General features: G+C 41.3%; 1 protein-coding gene across 1 annotated transcript in view; it reads right to left on the minus strand.

Moving 5' to 3' along the window:
- The window catches only part of prdm6 (PR domain containing 6), a 217,966-nt gene that overhangs the window by 59,579 nt on the left and 141,405 nt on the right, over positions 1–16,982 (minus strand). Inside the window, exon 5 of the mRNA XM_048527784.1 lies at positions 4,141–4,265. Within this exon, the coding sequence (XP_048383741.1) occupies positions 4,141–4,265 (125 nt within the window). The remainder of the gene's footprint in view (positions 1–4,140; positions 4,266–16,982) is intronic.

Raw genomic sequence — 16,982 nt, forward strand, 5'->3', positions numbered from 1 at the left:
AAAACAGTTTTATGCTGGAAACACATCTTAAGTGAGTTTTAATGAATTAAATCCAATATAACTGATGATATCATGATTGGTCAATCAGCCAGTTATAGATGATTCCGGGCCAGATTTTCATGCCTTCATACATGTCTCAGTGAAAGTGAACAAGATTTTTAAAATAATAAAATGTGAGGCTGGATGAACACAGCAGGCCAAGCAGCATCTCAGGAGCACAAAAGCTGACGTTTCGGGCCTAGACCCTTCATCAGAGAGGGTCTAGGCCCGAAACGTCAGCTTTTGTGCTCCTGAGATGCTGCTTGGCCTGCTGTGTTCATCCAGCCTCACATTTTATTATCTTGGAATCTCCAGCATCTGCAGTTCCCATTATCTCTGATAAGATTTTTAAAATGATGGGTAAGCCCAGAGTCCAGGTTCCCACTCCAATTCCCATGATATGGCCTTTTAAAAGGGGGTGTTGTATTATGCAGTGAGTGGCCAGCCTGTATGCAATATTTCCATTCTATATGACTGCATTGCAGCTGGTGGACATTTAAGGATTTTCATACAGTAGGACCTGTTTTGGAGGTACCTTAGGAGGTTCATGAACTATGCAGGAATATCCATCTGGAATCAGGAACCTCTCCATTGATAAGTTTAAAAGCTGTTCATGACATATGTCATAATGTAATGGTGTATTCTACATTCTCATAACCATTAGAAACAATAGTAGGGCATTCTGCCTATTAAGTCTGTTCCACCAGTCAGATTGGAGGGAACTGTGAAAAAGAAGCAAGGGAGCAGATGTCTGGGGAGTATCAAAGAAAACACTAAAAGACAGAGGAAAATTGGCACAGCCAAAGCTGAATATCAATAGTGTTCAATGTGGAAGAACACTTTATCCATTTGATGATACATTCTCATACATTTGTCCAATGAACGTCTGCTCTTTTTAAGACTGGGCAAAAAATTTAGCAGGTGGAATGTATTATGGGAAAATATGAAGTGATACGCTTCAGCAGAAAGAATAGATAGGAGCTGGATATTATTTAAATGCAGAAATCTACAGCTCAGAGAGATTTAGGAGTTCTCCTGCAATAGATGTTCAGCAGGTAATATGGAATGATATGCTGACCTTGACTTCAATAGCCCAGCTAAAACAAGATACTAGTCATACCAAACCTGATATACTGTGAACATTTTTGGCCCTTTTATCTAAGGAAAAATATACTGACTTTGAATGCAGTCCAGAGAAAGTTCACTAGAGTGATGCAGGGTACGGAGGACCTATCTTATGAGGTAAGCCTGAGTAAGTTGGGCCTGTATTTATTGCAATTCAGAAGAATGAGAGGTGACCTTATTAAAACATAGTATTAGAGCACCCAACAGGGTTGTGTGGGAGAGTTTAGGACTTGAAGACACAATCTCAAAGTATGGGATTGCCTATTTGAGACAGAGATGAGGAATAATTTCTTCTCTCAGAGGGTAGCAAATTTATGGATTTCTTTACCATAGAGGGCTGAAGAGTCTGGGTTGTTAAGTACATTCAAGGCTGAGACAGATAGATTTTTAATCAGTAAGAGAACTAAATATTATGGAGAAAAGGCAGGAAATTGGAGTTGAGGGACATTAGATCCATTATGATTTAAAGAAAAGCAGAGTAGATCCAATGGGCTAAATAACCCTCTACTGCTCCTATCTCTGTGGCCTTATTGCATGCCTACTCATAATCCCAAAGTGTTTTTTTTACCTCCAAAAGGACAGAATATAACATTTTCCTCAGCTTTCATCCGTCACAGACTCTCACTTCCACACATTCCCTACGCCCCATCCATGCCAACTCATGCAGCCCAATTCTGTCTGCCCATTCACCGTGGCTACTCATATACATGTGCCAACTTAATGATTACATCCATCCGCCACCTTTTTCCCTTTAACCTTCCATGTCAACTCATTACATATCCAAAAGTCCACATATCGAAAAAAATTATATATCTATGACTTAAAGTTCTATGTTGCAGAGGACAGCACTCTCATTTATATGAACAGTTTGACACACGCTGACACAGACTGCATTCTTCAAAACACTTTTTGAAACTTGTTGGCACTTCTTGATGGGCCAGCACTTTCGACAATTCTTGACAATTTGACATATCTTGACATTTTTTGACAGGTCAAGACCTCTTGACACTTCAGTACATATATTAGAAGGTCTTAATAGATCTTGATCTGATTTCCCCCATGGACCCATGATTCCCATCTCCAAAAAGGTTCCCCAACATGCCCTCCCCAACTCTAAAAGGATTCTTAACCTTCACTCCCAAAGTGATTGGCTCATACCTGCAGGGATACCTGAGTTCCTCGAATGGTGAAATCTGAAAGAACTGCATTGCAAACGTATCTGCTGTTATCTGGTCTAATCTCAAAACTCCAGGTTCCAGACACCAGGGATTCTAACATCAAATTTCATTGGGAGATGCTTGTCATTCAAATGGCCAGCTTCCTCTATTCCCACAGCCATAAAAATAAGAAAGACCGGTTTCAGAGGTAGCACTAAGGACTCCTGACCTTATCACTGCAATGATAAGGCTCTATATCATGATGAAAATCAGGGCTCTAATCTCTTGTATCAGAGATAATGGGAACTGCAGATGCTGGAGAATCCAAGATAATAAAATGTGAGGCTGGATGAACACAGCAGGCCAAGCAGCATCTCAGGAGCACAAAAGCTGATGTTTCGGGCCTAGACCCTTAATAGATCTTGATAGATCAGTCCAGGGAAGACGGACAAGTCAAGGAGGTGGGATGAGGTTAGTAGGTAGGAGATGGGGGTGCGGCTTGGGGTGGGAGGAAGGGATGGATGAGAGGAAGATCAGGTTAGGGAGGCAGAGACAGGTTGGACTGGTTTTGGGATGCAGTGGGTGGAGGGGAAGAGCTGGGCTGGTTGTGTGGTGCAGTGGGGGGAGGGGACGAACTGGGCTGGTTTAGGGATGCGGTGGGGGAAGGGGAGATTTTGAAGCTGGTGAAGTCCACATTGATACCATTAGGCTGCAGGGTTCCCAGGCGGAATATGAGTTGCTGTTCCTGCAACCTTCAGGTGGCATCATTGTGGCACTGCAGGAGGCCCATGATGGACATGTCATCTAAAGAATGGGAGGGGGAGTGGAAATGGTTTGCGACTGGGAGGTGCAGTTGTTTGTTGCGAACCGACTGTTGACCTCCTTGACCTGTCCGTCTTCCCTGGACTGACCTATCCCCTCCCTACCTCCCCACCTATACTCTCTCCACCTATCTTCTTTTCTCTCCATCTTCGGTCCGCCTCCCCCTCTCTCCCTATTTATTCTAGAACCCTCACCCCATCCCCCTCTCTGATGAAGGGTCTAGGCCAGAAACATCAGCTTTTGTGCTCCTGAGATGCTGCTTGGCCTGCTGTGTTCATCCAGCCTCACATTTTATTATCTCTAGTCTCTCGTGTTCCTTACTGCAAACTATCTAGCTACAGGGAAGTCAAGCTCCATAATCAGCACATTCTCTTTACTTGAACTCCACTTATTTTCAAGTAAGTTTGTATTCCAAGGTGACACAAGATGGCTACAGTCCTGCCCAAAATACTCAGCAGGAAAGAGAAGCCAGCTTACTACTCGATGTTGACAAGATGAAATGTTGCAATTGGGTCCTCCTATGATATTGCATTATAAGATTCAGAATGCTAAACAGCTCAGTTATCTGTAAACCATTTAGTGTTGCAGTTTCTCTTTTGCACACTTGTTAAAGTTTAAAACACTTATTTGCATAAAGAAAACATGATAGCAACTTATTATCAGCAAATACTCAAACAGAATTATTTACAAAGCCAGAGAACTCTGAGAACAACACCATGACCATCAAATTTCAATTCTACATTTCTCAACTGTAATATTTAATCCAGACGTCCTGAACTTTATCAGGGTCATGAATTAAAAAACAGCACTGTATGATTTTAAGTTGATTTGACCTGTTTGTGACAAAACAAAGTCTTGACAAGAAGAGATCAGCCTAAACTCCACCCAATAAACTCATTCAATGCCAAATGGACAGTCTGTTAGCATATAGGTTATGGCAGTGAAAGGCATACATTCCATGTTCAAATTATTTTAAAGCCACAAAAAAAATACTTACAATTGTCATCTTGTGCAATGCACTGAAAGGGAATCCCAAAGAATGAGGTGTAGCTATCATTGTACCAGACCAAAAGCTCCATTCCTCTGGGAATGTCATCACAGGCTCTGTAAAATATGCATGACCTGACAAACAGCAAAAAAAAATACACTGATTAAACTTACGAAAGAAAAATTCAATTTTGCTACTTACTTAAAAAATGACACTTGGCTTTCATGGAGTTAGTGCCGCAGTACCATATTACAGAGGACACAGTCTGTCTTCTATAAAACATATGACTATAATCAAGTCAAGTGAGGTGTGAAGAAAAGTTTTGTTTTTTCATAAACAGTGAAGTTTGAAAAGCAAATCAGTTAGGAACACATATGCTTACAAACAGGGAAGTAGTGTGAGTGAAATACAAAACATGGAAGTGAAATGTGTCATTGTAAAACAGGAAAATTTACACAAGGGGTATTCTTAACATATAAAATGGCTTTGAAATTCATTTTGAAAAAAAGCAAACATTCATCTTATGTTGCAATAGTACTGTCCATTTGTCTGAGTCAGAAAGTCAAGGTTTTAACTCTCACTTGTGCTGGAACAGTATCATACCAATCTGAACAGTTTGATCAAATTATTGTCAAAATATTTACAAGCTCACAATTACTAAGTAATGCCTGTCTTCATCAGTAGTTTTATTTTATTGCTACAGATGGTGACCAGAAGAATTCTTAATCAACTATATATTCTGCATCAAAAATGTTATTACATTAGCAACTTAATTCAGAAAGTATTGATAAAATGGAAAATGAAAAATTCACCATCTCCAAGAGGAGGAAATATTTATTGCACCATGACAAGAGTGCCCAGTCCAAATATTGTAATGATTCTATTTCTGGAACTTTGTACTGGGGCTAGAGAAGCAGAAAACTAATGGGTAAAAGTCTCATACAATCACATTTCTGTGCCCGCTAATGATAACCTCCTTACAGTGAACCCTCTGAGATCAGTAAGCTCTGCACAGAGCAGTGACCTAACACAGTATTTTCTGGGTCCCTGTGATGCAGCTTCTCACTCATCAACTTGTTGAAAAACTCTTTTGGCTTGAAACTGGGAGCAAGTGAAGGAGAAACTTCACATGTTTGGCTGAAATAAATATGATGTCTCATATGAGCCATATGATGTCTCATCTCTTTGTCCAGGTTGAACAAGCTGATGACTCTTGTTCAAGGCTGTTATACATTAAGAATGCACTGTCCTTGACTAAATCATATCGTGAAGATTTGCACGTGCCTTTATAATTTGTTCTTTGTCTAGAACCACAGACAACAGAGAATCCATCTGCCCAATCCCCTCTAATAGTGAGATATGCATATGTCAACATATTCTGTCATTGCCAAGCGACTCTTGGCAACAGCATCACGAAGATCAATACAAATAAATAAGAAACTCTCTTTTGCAGCTGCAAAAATTCCATCTGTGTTGTTTTTACTGGGTATTCTGTTATTCTGTTTGACTGGGATTTAGCACACTAAGCAGAATGCATTGCGTGCATCTATGAATATCTGATACAAACTGTCACACGGCTGATCCTTCTCTTTGTAAAGGCTTGTAAACCTTTCGTAAGCCTTTCTCCAGTGTCACAGGTTCTAATAAGGTCTATACATTTCAAGTGACTGTCAATTTGCTGGCAGGGATGGGGATATGTTTTTGACAAATTGCATTTTTTGCTTTAACTTCTTCCAACAGAAACATTGCAAGACAGTTCAAAGTTCCGTATGTAAGAGGACCCATGTTAGACATAAAATGTATAGTTTTAGCTGAAAGGACAGGACTATTTTAGAGCAATGGGTGGTCTCATAGTCTCTTAGTAAGATTACAAAACTATAAGCATACACTGTTTCTTACAAGTTTCAGGCTCCGCACAAATCACTGCATGCTGAAGTACATCAAAGGCATTTTTTCCTCTCGACTAATATTTCCTTGGCTGACATGTATTTAGTATTGTGTTTGGATGACTCATAAAGATAACTGCATGATGTCCTGTCTCTGTTGTAGTGGAACTTGTGCCAATGAATATTACTGTCAGCACAAAATAAAAACAAAGTGTTAGGGATGGGGTGGTCGAGGTCGTCAATCAATCTTAAAAATTCTTTGAAGAGGGTTCCATTAAGACATCACAAATCAAAACATATGGAATTCTAACCAGCTGACTCATACTAGGAGTAGATGTTTACGCATAACATAAGTGTTTCACCATTATTGTATTCCTATACACTGCAAGCAGTTCCCCCTTTTCCCTTCTCCATAAATCAAATTTAAAAGCTTCATGTAGGAAAATATTCTTTCTCAACTACCCCACAAAAGGCTCAACTGCAGCAGGTAAAAATATCTGCTGAATAGTTCCACACAAGTTATTTTTAATATTTCGACCTACAAGTAAAGGATGTAACACTTTAACTCTATTCCATGTAGATCTGAGCTGGAGCTGTGAAGCTCCTAAGTTAGAGCCATAATCTATGTGCTGAGTCATTTGTTGTTAGCCAGAGACACAGTAAGAGAAATGCAGTGCACATTACTAATGCAAGCTGCAGGAAAAGTAATCAGTTATCATTCCTACTTCTGGTTGCTGCTCATCACTGCTGCCTAAAAGATTCAGCTGTGATGTCTCATCTCTTTGCCTAGCTTGAACAACTCGAGGACCCTTACTGTCAAGGCTGTTACATTAAAAATGCACTTGTGTGATATATTAAAGACAATCAAAACTCACTAAACCACAACCAGTAAAGAATTGATTAATAAATAGGATCCCTTAATTTTTTTTTCTGTAAGGAAGTCCTGAAGTAAATAAGCATCAGTGAGACACTTGTATCAGTGATAATGGGAACTGCAGATGCTGGAGAATCCAAGATAATAAAATGTGAGGCTGGATGAACACAGCAGGCCAAGCAGCATCTCAGGAGCACAAAAGCTGACGTTTCGGGCCGTTTCGAGCTCTGATGAAGGGTCTAGGCCTGAAACGTCAGCTTTTGTGCTCCTGAGATGCTGCTTGGCCTGCTGTGTTCATCCAGCCTCACATTTTATTATCAGTGAGACACTTAACTGGCCAGTTGCACCTTCTATAATTAGGATACTGGGAGTGGTTGCTACAGATCCAGAACGGTAGAGGATTGTCAGTCTATAAGACTTTTCAGCTGCAGAAAGCATGAGAAAAACAGGGAATAAAAAATGTAACTATTAAAGAAAAGTCAGCAGCCTGCTTACATCTAGTTTAATTCTAATCCTCAGCAAGGATGATTATTTTCAAACAAGTACAATTTATTTCGGAGAGATGCTAAGATATCAGCATCTCATCTGGTTGACAAATTCACATAAGGATTGACAAGGATTTACCTGGTTATTCAGATGAGGAATTAAGCCAATTAAACATTTGCCCCTTCAGTTGAATGTAAATTATTTTATGGAATGATTTATCCTTTAACCAATATCACTGAACAGATTGTGGAGCTGGATGAACACAGCAGGCCAAGCAGCATCTTAAGAGCACAAAAGCTGACGTTTCGGGCCGAGACTCCTCCCTCACTGAACAGATTGCCATTTACTCATTAGTTTTTGGGATCTTGCCATGTATAAATTGTCTATCTTTACTTGTCCACATTATCAAAGTGACAACATTTTAACAGTATTTAATTTACTGTGAAGCAATTTGTGATATCCAACTTACTTCTTTTGTTTCAAAGTTAATGGTTTGTCTACATTTTCTAGCAAAGAAATTCAAAATTTGAAAGAGGATTCCACCAACACAAGGCTGAAGAAAATAGGTTAAATAGTGGCTTGTTGCTTGTTTGCAGGTTAAAAAGAAACAAAAATATGAAAACAGAAGATATAAAGTAGTTTGAGTCTTTAATTCCCAGGCATTAACAACAATACTTTCGAATAATAACATAGCAATAAAATAACTACTTCTAACTAAGTAGCTTTAGGTTTGACACATTAATGCTTGCCTCGGTATAATCCTGCATGTGGCCATTTTGCTTTAAATGGCTAATGAGGACAATGACCATTCTGCTGGACATGCTAGTAACTCAAGTTTTAGAGATAGGTCTGGAGAGCATTTTTTTGGTTCAGGAGATCAATATTTCTCAATAACATATAAGCCAATGCAGCATTATCTCTGTATTGCTATTACACTATCTTTTCAACGCAGACTCAAAAACTGAGTGATGGAATATAAAGTCACTCAAAGCTGTAACATAAAAGAACTTCCAAATATATCGAGTGATACTTCCATGAAATCTTGGGCTGAATCCTGCGGAACAATGCAGGCTTTAGCAGGCAAGATGTTGAGCAAATCCCTTTTCAACATTAATTTTGAGATGATATTCTTATTAGTGAGTGGCGTGGGGCCGATTAGCCTATTATCACTCAACATCACCCTCATTACTACCTAATCTCACTTCATAATATGTCATTTCCCATTCTCCCACCGGCCGGATAAAAGAAACGAGACAGCAAGAATTCCTGAAATGAAAGTCAGAGGGGTACGTAGTGACCCCAGCTCACCATTTGCTCTTTTGTATGTCCATCTGAGATAACCAGTACCAATGTGTCAGGCATGCTTCATGAGCAGCAACAGTATGCACCTCATGTCAACGGTTGCCGCATCTGATACATATTAGCCCCTTGACACTACTGTGTCACATCTCCAATCCTCTTACAGTGTGCTTCTGCGCTATCATGCTACACTGATACCAAAATAGATGGTGTACTGGAGAGTGAAGAAGATAATCTGAGAATACAATAGGATCATAATCATTGGTTAATGGGCCAAGAAGTGACAGATGGGGTTTAATTTTGATAAATGTGACGAGTTAGATTTTGACAAGGCAAACCTAGGCAAGACTTACACTATTAATGGTAGGGTCCTGGAGAGTGTTGCTGAATAAAGAGACCTAGGGACACAGGTGCATAGTTCCTTGAATGTGGAGTTACAGATGGACGGGGTGGTGAAGAAGGCACTTGGCACATTTGCTTTCATTGGTCAAAACATTGAATATGGGAGTTGGGACATCACTTTGTGGCTGAACACAACATTGGTGAGGTCGCTGTTAGAATACTATGCAGAGCTCTTGTTGCCCTTCTATAGGAAGGATGTTGTTAAACTTGAGAGGGTGCAGAAAGGATTTACAAGAATGTTGCCAGGACTGGGGAGGTTTGAGTTGCAGGGAGAGGCTGAATAGATCGCAGCTTTTTTCCCTGGAGCTCTGGAGAATGAGGGTTGACCATACAGAGGTAAATAAAATCATGAGGGGTGTGGATAGGGTGAATAGCCAAGGTCATTTTTCCTCGGGTGGGGAAGTCCAAATCTAGAGGACAAAGTTTTAAGGTGAGAGGGGAAAGATTCAGAAAGGACCATAGGGGACACTTTTTCCACACAGAGGGTGGTGCGTGTATGGAATGAGTTGCCAGAGGAGGTGGATACATTACTACATTTAAAAGGCATCTGGATGAGTTTCGAGGGATGTGGGCCAAATGCTGGCAAATGGGACTAGGTCAAATTGCGATGTCTGGTTGGCTCTGATAAGTTGGACCAAAGAGTCTGTTTCTGTGCTGTATGACTTGATGATTCTATGACTTAGGAGTGCTCCAGCTCCTACTACTGCAATGCTGATGCAAGGACACTTCATACTCAAGGGCAGTCAGCCAAGTCATGGATTGGCCCAAGCTGCATCTTCGGGCTGTTCATTGACTCACTGCCCAGCAGGACTTACATTCCTCCACAATCCCTTAATTTCTAAATGCAGCATTTGGTAAATGATTGTGATCACACGGGGAGTTGGCAGAGTCAATGTCTGCTTGCTGGTCAAGAACACAGGTTCTACTTGTGAGTCCAGGAGGCCATTCAAGTTACAATTGCTTCAGTCATGCATTTGTAGAGTACAGATTTAAGTAGCTTGCAATCATTAAATTGTACATGGGAAATATAGATAGTGTGCAACTTGTGGGGTACAAATGCTGGTCATAAGCAATGTGACCATATCAATAGGGATAGGGTGAGGCGATGACCTAGTGTTATTGTTGCTAGACTATTAATCGAAAGACCCAGGTAATGTTCAAATTCTACCATAGCAGGTGATAGTATTTAAATTAAATATTAATCTGGAAATAAGAGTTTAATGGTGATCACGAAACCATTACTGATTGTTAAGAAAACCCATCTGGTTCACTAATGTCCTTTAGGGAAGGAAATCTGCCATCCTTCCCTGGTCTGACCTACGTGTGACTCCAGACCCATAGCAATGTGGTTGACTCTTAACTGCCCTCTGGGCAACGATCCAGCCTGTGAAGCTCACATCCCATGAACACATTTTTAAACAGTCCTTGCAGATTGTTGATCAATGCCTTTGTGAATTGGTCAAAGAAAGAGGCTCCTGCGAGCCAAAATGCACACAATCTCATTTCTGAACAGGGATAGATCTGATTCCCTCTCAATTTGAACTGAAGCTGTCGTGAGAAGTGTTGGTTTGTGGTGATGTGCTACTAGGGGCACAGTGACCGGCATCCCAGGTTGCCAGAGTTTGCCGGGATAAATGGCTGGGATATGAAAGATGGAAAGGTAGAATATCCAGGTGGTGATAAGTACTCCTACCTGTGGAGAATGGGAGCATTGGCCTCGCATCAGATAAAAGGGGTGTCATTGAGGTATGGTATATGGCTAATGAGGTGAGTTTGGAACAATCATGTAAGAATGTTTGTTTGGCCTTGCGAAGAGAAACTTTCCATGAAACTCAGAAATGACACTTTGCTGATTTTGGTGAGATTTGGTGATTTGTTGTTGACATAAATGTAATCAAGACCGATTATTGCCCTGACTGTGCTTGTTGGCAGAGCAGAGGCTTGTGAAATAATCCCTCAGAAATCTGTTAACACCAAGACTACTACAAGCAAATCTTTGCACAACCATTTCCACTGAAGCAAGACCATTATGTTTAACATCATGGGATCAATTTTGTGAAACTCTGCTGTATCTAAGCATGGGTCAGAAATAGAGTTCTATGGCTATGAGCTCAATTACATAGCTTTGATCCCCACCATCAAGGTTCTGTGTTGGATGGCAGGACTTTGTAGAATTACACCTCATGGGTTACTGATCCTAAATATAGATTCATCTAATAACATAAACTCATCTCTAAAAATGTGTCTGAGTTCACTGAAAGAATGAATCTTCCTCTGCAATTTTGACCATTAAGTAAAGATGGTAGGTGAGGGATAAGGTAAAAATCCTCCTGAAGTAATCAATCACAATATATTTTGTTTTCCACACTAGAAATCCTACTCTCACAGTGAAGCAAGTTAAATACTGACCAAGGATCACTTGTGCAAAGTAACTACAATTCTTCAGTTATAGAATAAAAGAACAGAGAGAGATTCTAGGCAACTGTTTCCCAGGATGTTTTTCAGAGCATCATTATCCTTAAATTTTTGTGAATAATTGTTTTCAATTTCTCAATTTTCTACTTCTGGAAGTGTTTCACTATTTTGATGTTGCTATTGGTTCATGAAGCTTTACCAATCTCAAACAATCTCTGTTCATACAACCATTGGTCAGAATCTTTCAGAGGATTGACCAGAAATCTTGACATCAAAATCGAAAGCAGGTAGCCGGTGAAGTCAGCTCATCATTTGTTCCAAAGAACCTTCATGTAGGACATTGGGAACCAACATCTCAGGACATGCACCCCACATCCACAGACACTGATAATACATATATTCCACAATCTAAGAACCCTTAATCCATAGCTACAATGTGCTTTAAGGATGTCTGTATTTCAATGCTGCACCAGCAAGTGCAACAAGGACACTGTGTGTTCAGCAGCATTTCCGAGCTCATTGACTGGAACAGGTTGTATCACTGAACTCTCAATCACTGTCATCGTGCTCTCTCTCTCTGAACCTACCTGGATGCCCACAGCATTCCGGCCTTGCCTTGTCTTTGTCCACTACATGCCTCAGCTAGAGTTACCAGGCTCATATCAGAAGTGTCTTGTTATGTCATTTAATGCAGACACAAATCAGCAAGCTTGTCAGGCTTGTCCATAGAGCTCAGTCATCATGTGGAATAGACTTTGTTCAGAAGTTCCTAGCAGATTAGAGTCGTAGAGTCATAGAGATGTACAACATGGAAAGAGACCTTCAGTCCAATTTGTCCATGCTGACCTCATAAATTAATCTTCTCCCATTTGCCAACATTTGTCCTATAAGCCTCTAAACCCTCCCTATTCATGTCTCCATCCAAGTGCCTTTTAAATGTTGTAATTATACAAGCCTCTACCACTGCCTTTGGCAGCTCATTCCACACATGCACTGCACTCTACATGAAAAAGTTGCTCCTTAGGTCTCTTTTAAATATTTACCCTCTCACCTTAAACTTATGCCTTCTAGTTTTGGGCTTCCCTACTATGTGAAAAAGACCTTGGCTATTCATCCTAAATAAAACTCAAGAATGTCAACCCTCAGTCTCCAACACTCCAAGAAAATTAGCCCCAGCTTATTCAGCCTGTCTCCACAGCTCAAACCCTCCAGTCCTGGCAAGGTCCTTGTGAATCTTTTCTGAACCCTTTCGAGTTTCACAACATCTTTCCTTTGACAGGGAGGACAGAATTGAACACAATAATCCAATTGTGGCCTAACCAATGTCCTTTGCTGCCTCAACACGAACCTGACTCCTATACTCAGTGCAATGGCCAATAAATGCATGTGTACCAAACACCTTCTTCACTACCCTGTCTACCTGTGACCCCACTTTCAATCAGTTATGAACCTGCAGTCCAAGGTCTTTTTGATCAGTAACATTTCCCAGAGCCTTAATATTAAGTGTATAAATCCTGTCCTGATTTTCCTTACCAAAATGCAACACCATATATTTACCTAAATAAAAATCCATCTGCCATGCTTTGGTCCATTGGCCCATCTGATTAAGGTCCCATAGTACTCTGAGATAACCTTCTTCGCTGCTCTCTACACTGCCAATTTTGGTGTTATCTATAAACTTACTAAACATTCCTCCTATATTCACATCTAAATCATTTATCTGTATTACAAAAAGCCGTGGACTCAGCTCTGACCCATGCAGCACGCCACAGGTTGTAGACTTCCAGTTTCAAAAACAACACTCCACCACCATTCTCCACCTCCTTCCTTCAAGCCAACGTTGTAATCAATTGGCTAGCTCTCCCTGTATTCTATGTAATCTAACCTTGCTGATCAGTCTACCATGCGGAACCTTGTTGAACACCTTCCTGAAGTCCATACAGACAACGTCCACTGCTCTGCTTTCATCAATCTTCTTTGTTACTTCTTCAAAACAAAATCAAATTAGTGAGACATGATTTCCCACACACAAAGCTGTGTTGACTATCTCTAATCAGTCCTTGCCTTTCCAAATCTATGAAAATCCTGTCCCTCAGAATCTCCTTCAACAACTCAACCACCATCATGCTCACCCAGTCTATAGTTGCTGGCTTTTCCCTACCACCGTTTTTAAATAATGGCAGCACATTAGCCAATGTTCCATCTTACAGCACCTCATCCATGGCTATTGATGATACAAATGGCTCAGCAAGGAGCCCAGCAATCACTTACCTAGCTTCACACTAAGCTCCAGGATGCACCTGATCAGGCCCCGGGGATTTATCTATCTTTATGCATTTTAAGACAACATCCTCTGTAATAATGGGTACCTTCCAAGATATCACTATTTATTTCTACAAGTTCTCTAAGTTCCATTTGGACTAGGGCAATCTCTGATACCAGCCCATGGGCTTGGACATGACCAGTCGGCCATTTGAGGTGGTCAAAGGCAGGATTTCCCCACATTAGGGGTGAGGAGTTAAACGTCAGTAAGCCCCCGTCATGAATCGTTTTACACAATTAAGGAATGTTCTCCTCCTGGAATAACAATAGGCCGGATATTACAGGAGATGAAAGTGGACGGCACAGCTGTTACCTTCTGTGCAAGTTGGAAGGTGTTCCAAAGTGAGTGAGTAAACACTGTGAGTTAGTGCTGCCAGGAGTTGGGTGGGTGATAGTGAATGAGAGAAGAGGTTGCAGGCATTAATGAGAATGGTCAAACATGAGCCATGGGAGGTGGGTACAGTAGCAGAGACTGAGTGAGTAGGTAGTATTGGGCAGTAGATAGTGGCTCTTGCACAGTGAAGTGGAGACAGTAATTGACTCTCTTCCTACAGGCAGCTGTAGCTAGCAACTTCAGGCTAAGCTGCCAAGGTCCGGAGTCGCAGACTCTGCTGCTGGTCTGACAGAAAAAGGAAGTCCTGCCTGTGTACCTCCAAGCTCCTGTCTACAAAGTGGGACACCAAATTCCCTCTGTCTGCCAAATCTGAGAAAAATGTCAAAAACTGTTTGGGACAGGTCTTGACTGACAGAGATTGTACAGGTGCGCAATGGGCTTTTAAAGATTGCATGGGCACAAGGGATGCCACATAGTTCTGGAATAGTCCAGCAGTAAGGTATGGTAACTCAGGGGTCAGTTAGCTCAGTTGGCTGGAGAGCTGTTTCCTAATACAGACAATTTCTACACCAGCTGAGGTTACCATGAAGGACTTTCTTTCTCAACTTTTCCCATTGCATGAGGTGCGGTAACCCCAAGGCTAAACCAGCACCATTCGTTCTTCTCTCTCCATGACAGCATGGTTCACCAGGATTATCGCAGCTTTGTCTTTTATCCTGGCAGCAGTGTGTTGTCCAGGAACAGCACAGGATAAGCTGGGGCTGGAATCGGACATGAGGAATGTCATGGAGTTGATTAGGTAGTTAATGAGGTGCGTTGGGAATTCCAGTCAGAAACACTAGTGGATCATAATAGATTTCAAAGGAACGTGGATAAATATCTGAAAAATAAAAATTTAGAAGGCATAAGCAGGAAAGATCAGGTAAATGTGAATAAATGGATAACTATTACAGACCCAAATCAAGGTGACAGGTTGAAAGGCTTCATTTTGTAGTCAACAGAAGAAAGAGCGAGAAACCATGCTAAGCCTCAAGGTGAAAAAAATTGATGCAATGCACACTTAGCCGGAAAAGTATTAGATTCAGGTAACAAGATGGGATTCTGGGTCTAACTTTGTCATGGGTATCTCATCAAAGACTTTTCCAAAGGTACAAATGTCTTCATTTCAGAAAAGGAGGATATAGGTACAGAATTTAGAAACAGAGACTAAATTCTTGAGCAGTGACGTTGGGAGTGGGGTGGTATTAGGGTTTTTGCAGGCTTAGAAGTGGACTAATAATGAGGTCCAGATGAGCTGTATTGTAGAATGCTGTGGGAGATGAGGGGCGAAATTATAGGGGCTCAGACCCAAATTTTAGTTCCTCTCTGGCCACAGGGGGCTTGCCAGAGGACTGGAGGAAAGCTAATTTAGTTCCACTTTTCACTCTTGGTGGTGGATATTGAAATCCCCCACCCAGAGTACATTTTGTACTCTTGCTCAAATGCTGTTTAACATGGGAGGGTATACATTCATCAGCTGAGGGGGGATGGTGCATGGTAATCAGCAGGAGGCTTCCTTGCCCTTTTTTGACCTGAAACAATGAGACGTCATGGGTCTGGAGTCAATATTGAAGATTCCCAGGGCAACTCTCTGCTGACTGTATATCACAGTGTTGTCATCTCTGTTGGGTCGGCCCTGTTGGTGGGTGATCGTGGTGGTATCTGGGATATTGACACAATGGGTATTAATATGCCAGGCTATTGCTTGAGTAGTCTGTGAGACAGCTATCCCAATTCTGGCACTAACCTCCACCTGTTAGTAAGGAGGACATTGCAGAGTTGGCAGGGCTGGTTTTCCTGTTGTTTTTCTGGTTGACTAGATTGACAGTCACCATTTCTCTGTTGTGACTTTGTAGATGGAAAATTATAGGCCGATTAACCTAACCTCGGTAGTTGGTAAAATTCTAGAATCCATTGTCAAGGATGAGATTTCTAAAATTCCTGGAAGTGCAGGGTCAGATTAGAATAAGTCAGCATGGATTTAGTAAGGGGAGGTCATGCCTGACAAACCTGTTAGAATTCTTTGAAGAGGTAACAAGTATGTTAGACCAGGGAAACCCAGTAGACGTTATCTTCTTAGATTTCCAAAAGGCCTTTGATATGGTGCCTCACGGGAGGCTGCTGAGCAAGGTGAGGGCCCATGGTGTTCGAGGTGAGCTACTGGCTTGGATTGATGATTGGCTGTCTGACCGAAGGCAGAGAGTTGGGATAAAAGGCTTTTTCTCGGAATGGCAACCGGTGACAAGTGGTGTCCCACAGGGTTCAGTGTTGGGACCGCAGCTGTTCACCTTGTATATTAATGATCTGGATGAAGGGACTGGGGGCATTCTGGCGAAGTTTGCTGATGATACAAAGATAGGTGGACAGGCAGGTAGTACTGAGGAGGTGGGGAAGCTGCAGAAAGATTTAGACAGTTTAGGAGAGTGGTCCAGGAAATGGCTGATGAAATTCAATGTGAGTAAATGCGAGGTTTTGCACTTTGGAAAAAAGAATACAGGCATGGACTATTTTCTAAATGGTGAGAAAATTTGCAAAACCGAAGTACAAAGGGATCCTGGAGTGTTGGTCCAGGATCCTCTAAAGGTTAACTTGCAGGTAGAGTCCGTAATTAAGAAAGCGAATGTAATGTTGTCGTTTATCTCAAGAAGGTTGGAATATAAAAGCAGCGATGTGCTTCTGAGGCTTTATAAAGCTCTAGTTAGGCCCCATTTAGAATACTGTGTCCAATTTTGGGCTCCACACCTCAGGAAGAACATACTAGCCCTGGAGCGTGTCCAGCGGAGATTCACACGGA

Source organism: Stegostoma tigrinum, chromosome 3, assembly GCF_030684315.1.
Source record: "Stegostoma tigrinum isolate sSteTig4 chromosome 3, sSteTig4.hap1, whole genome shotgun sequence".
Classification (NCBI taxonomy): domain Eukaryota; kingdom Metazoa; phylum Chordata; class Chondrichthyes; order Orectolobiformes; family Stegostomatidae; genus Stegostoma; species Stegostoma tigrinum.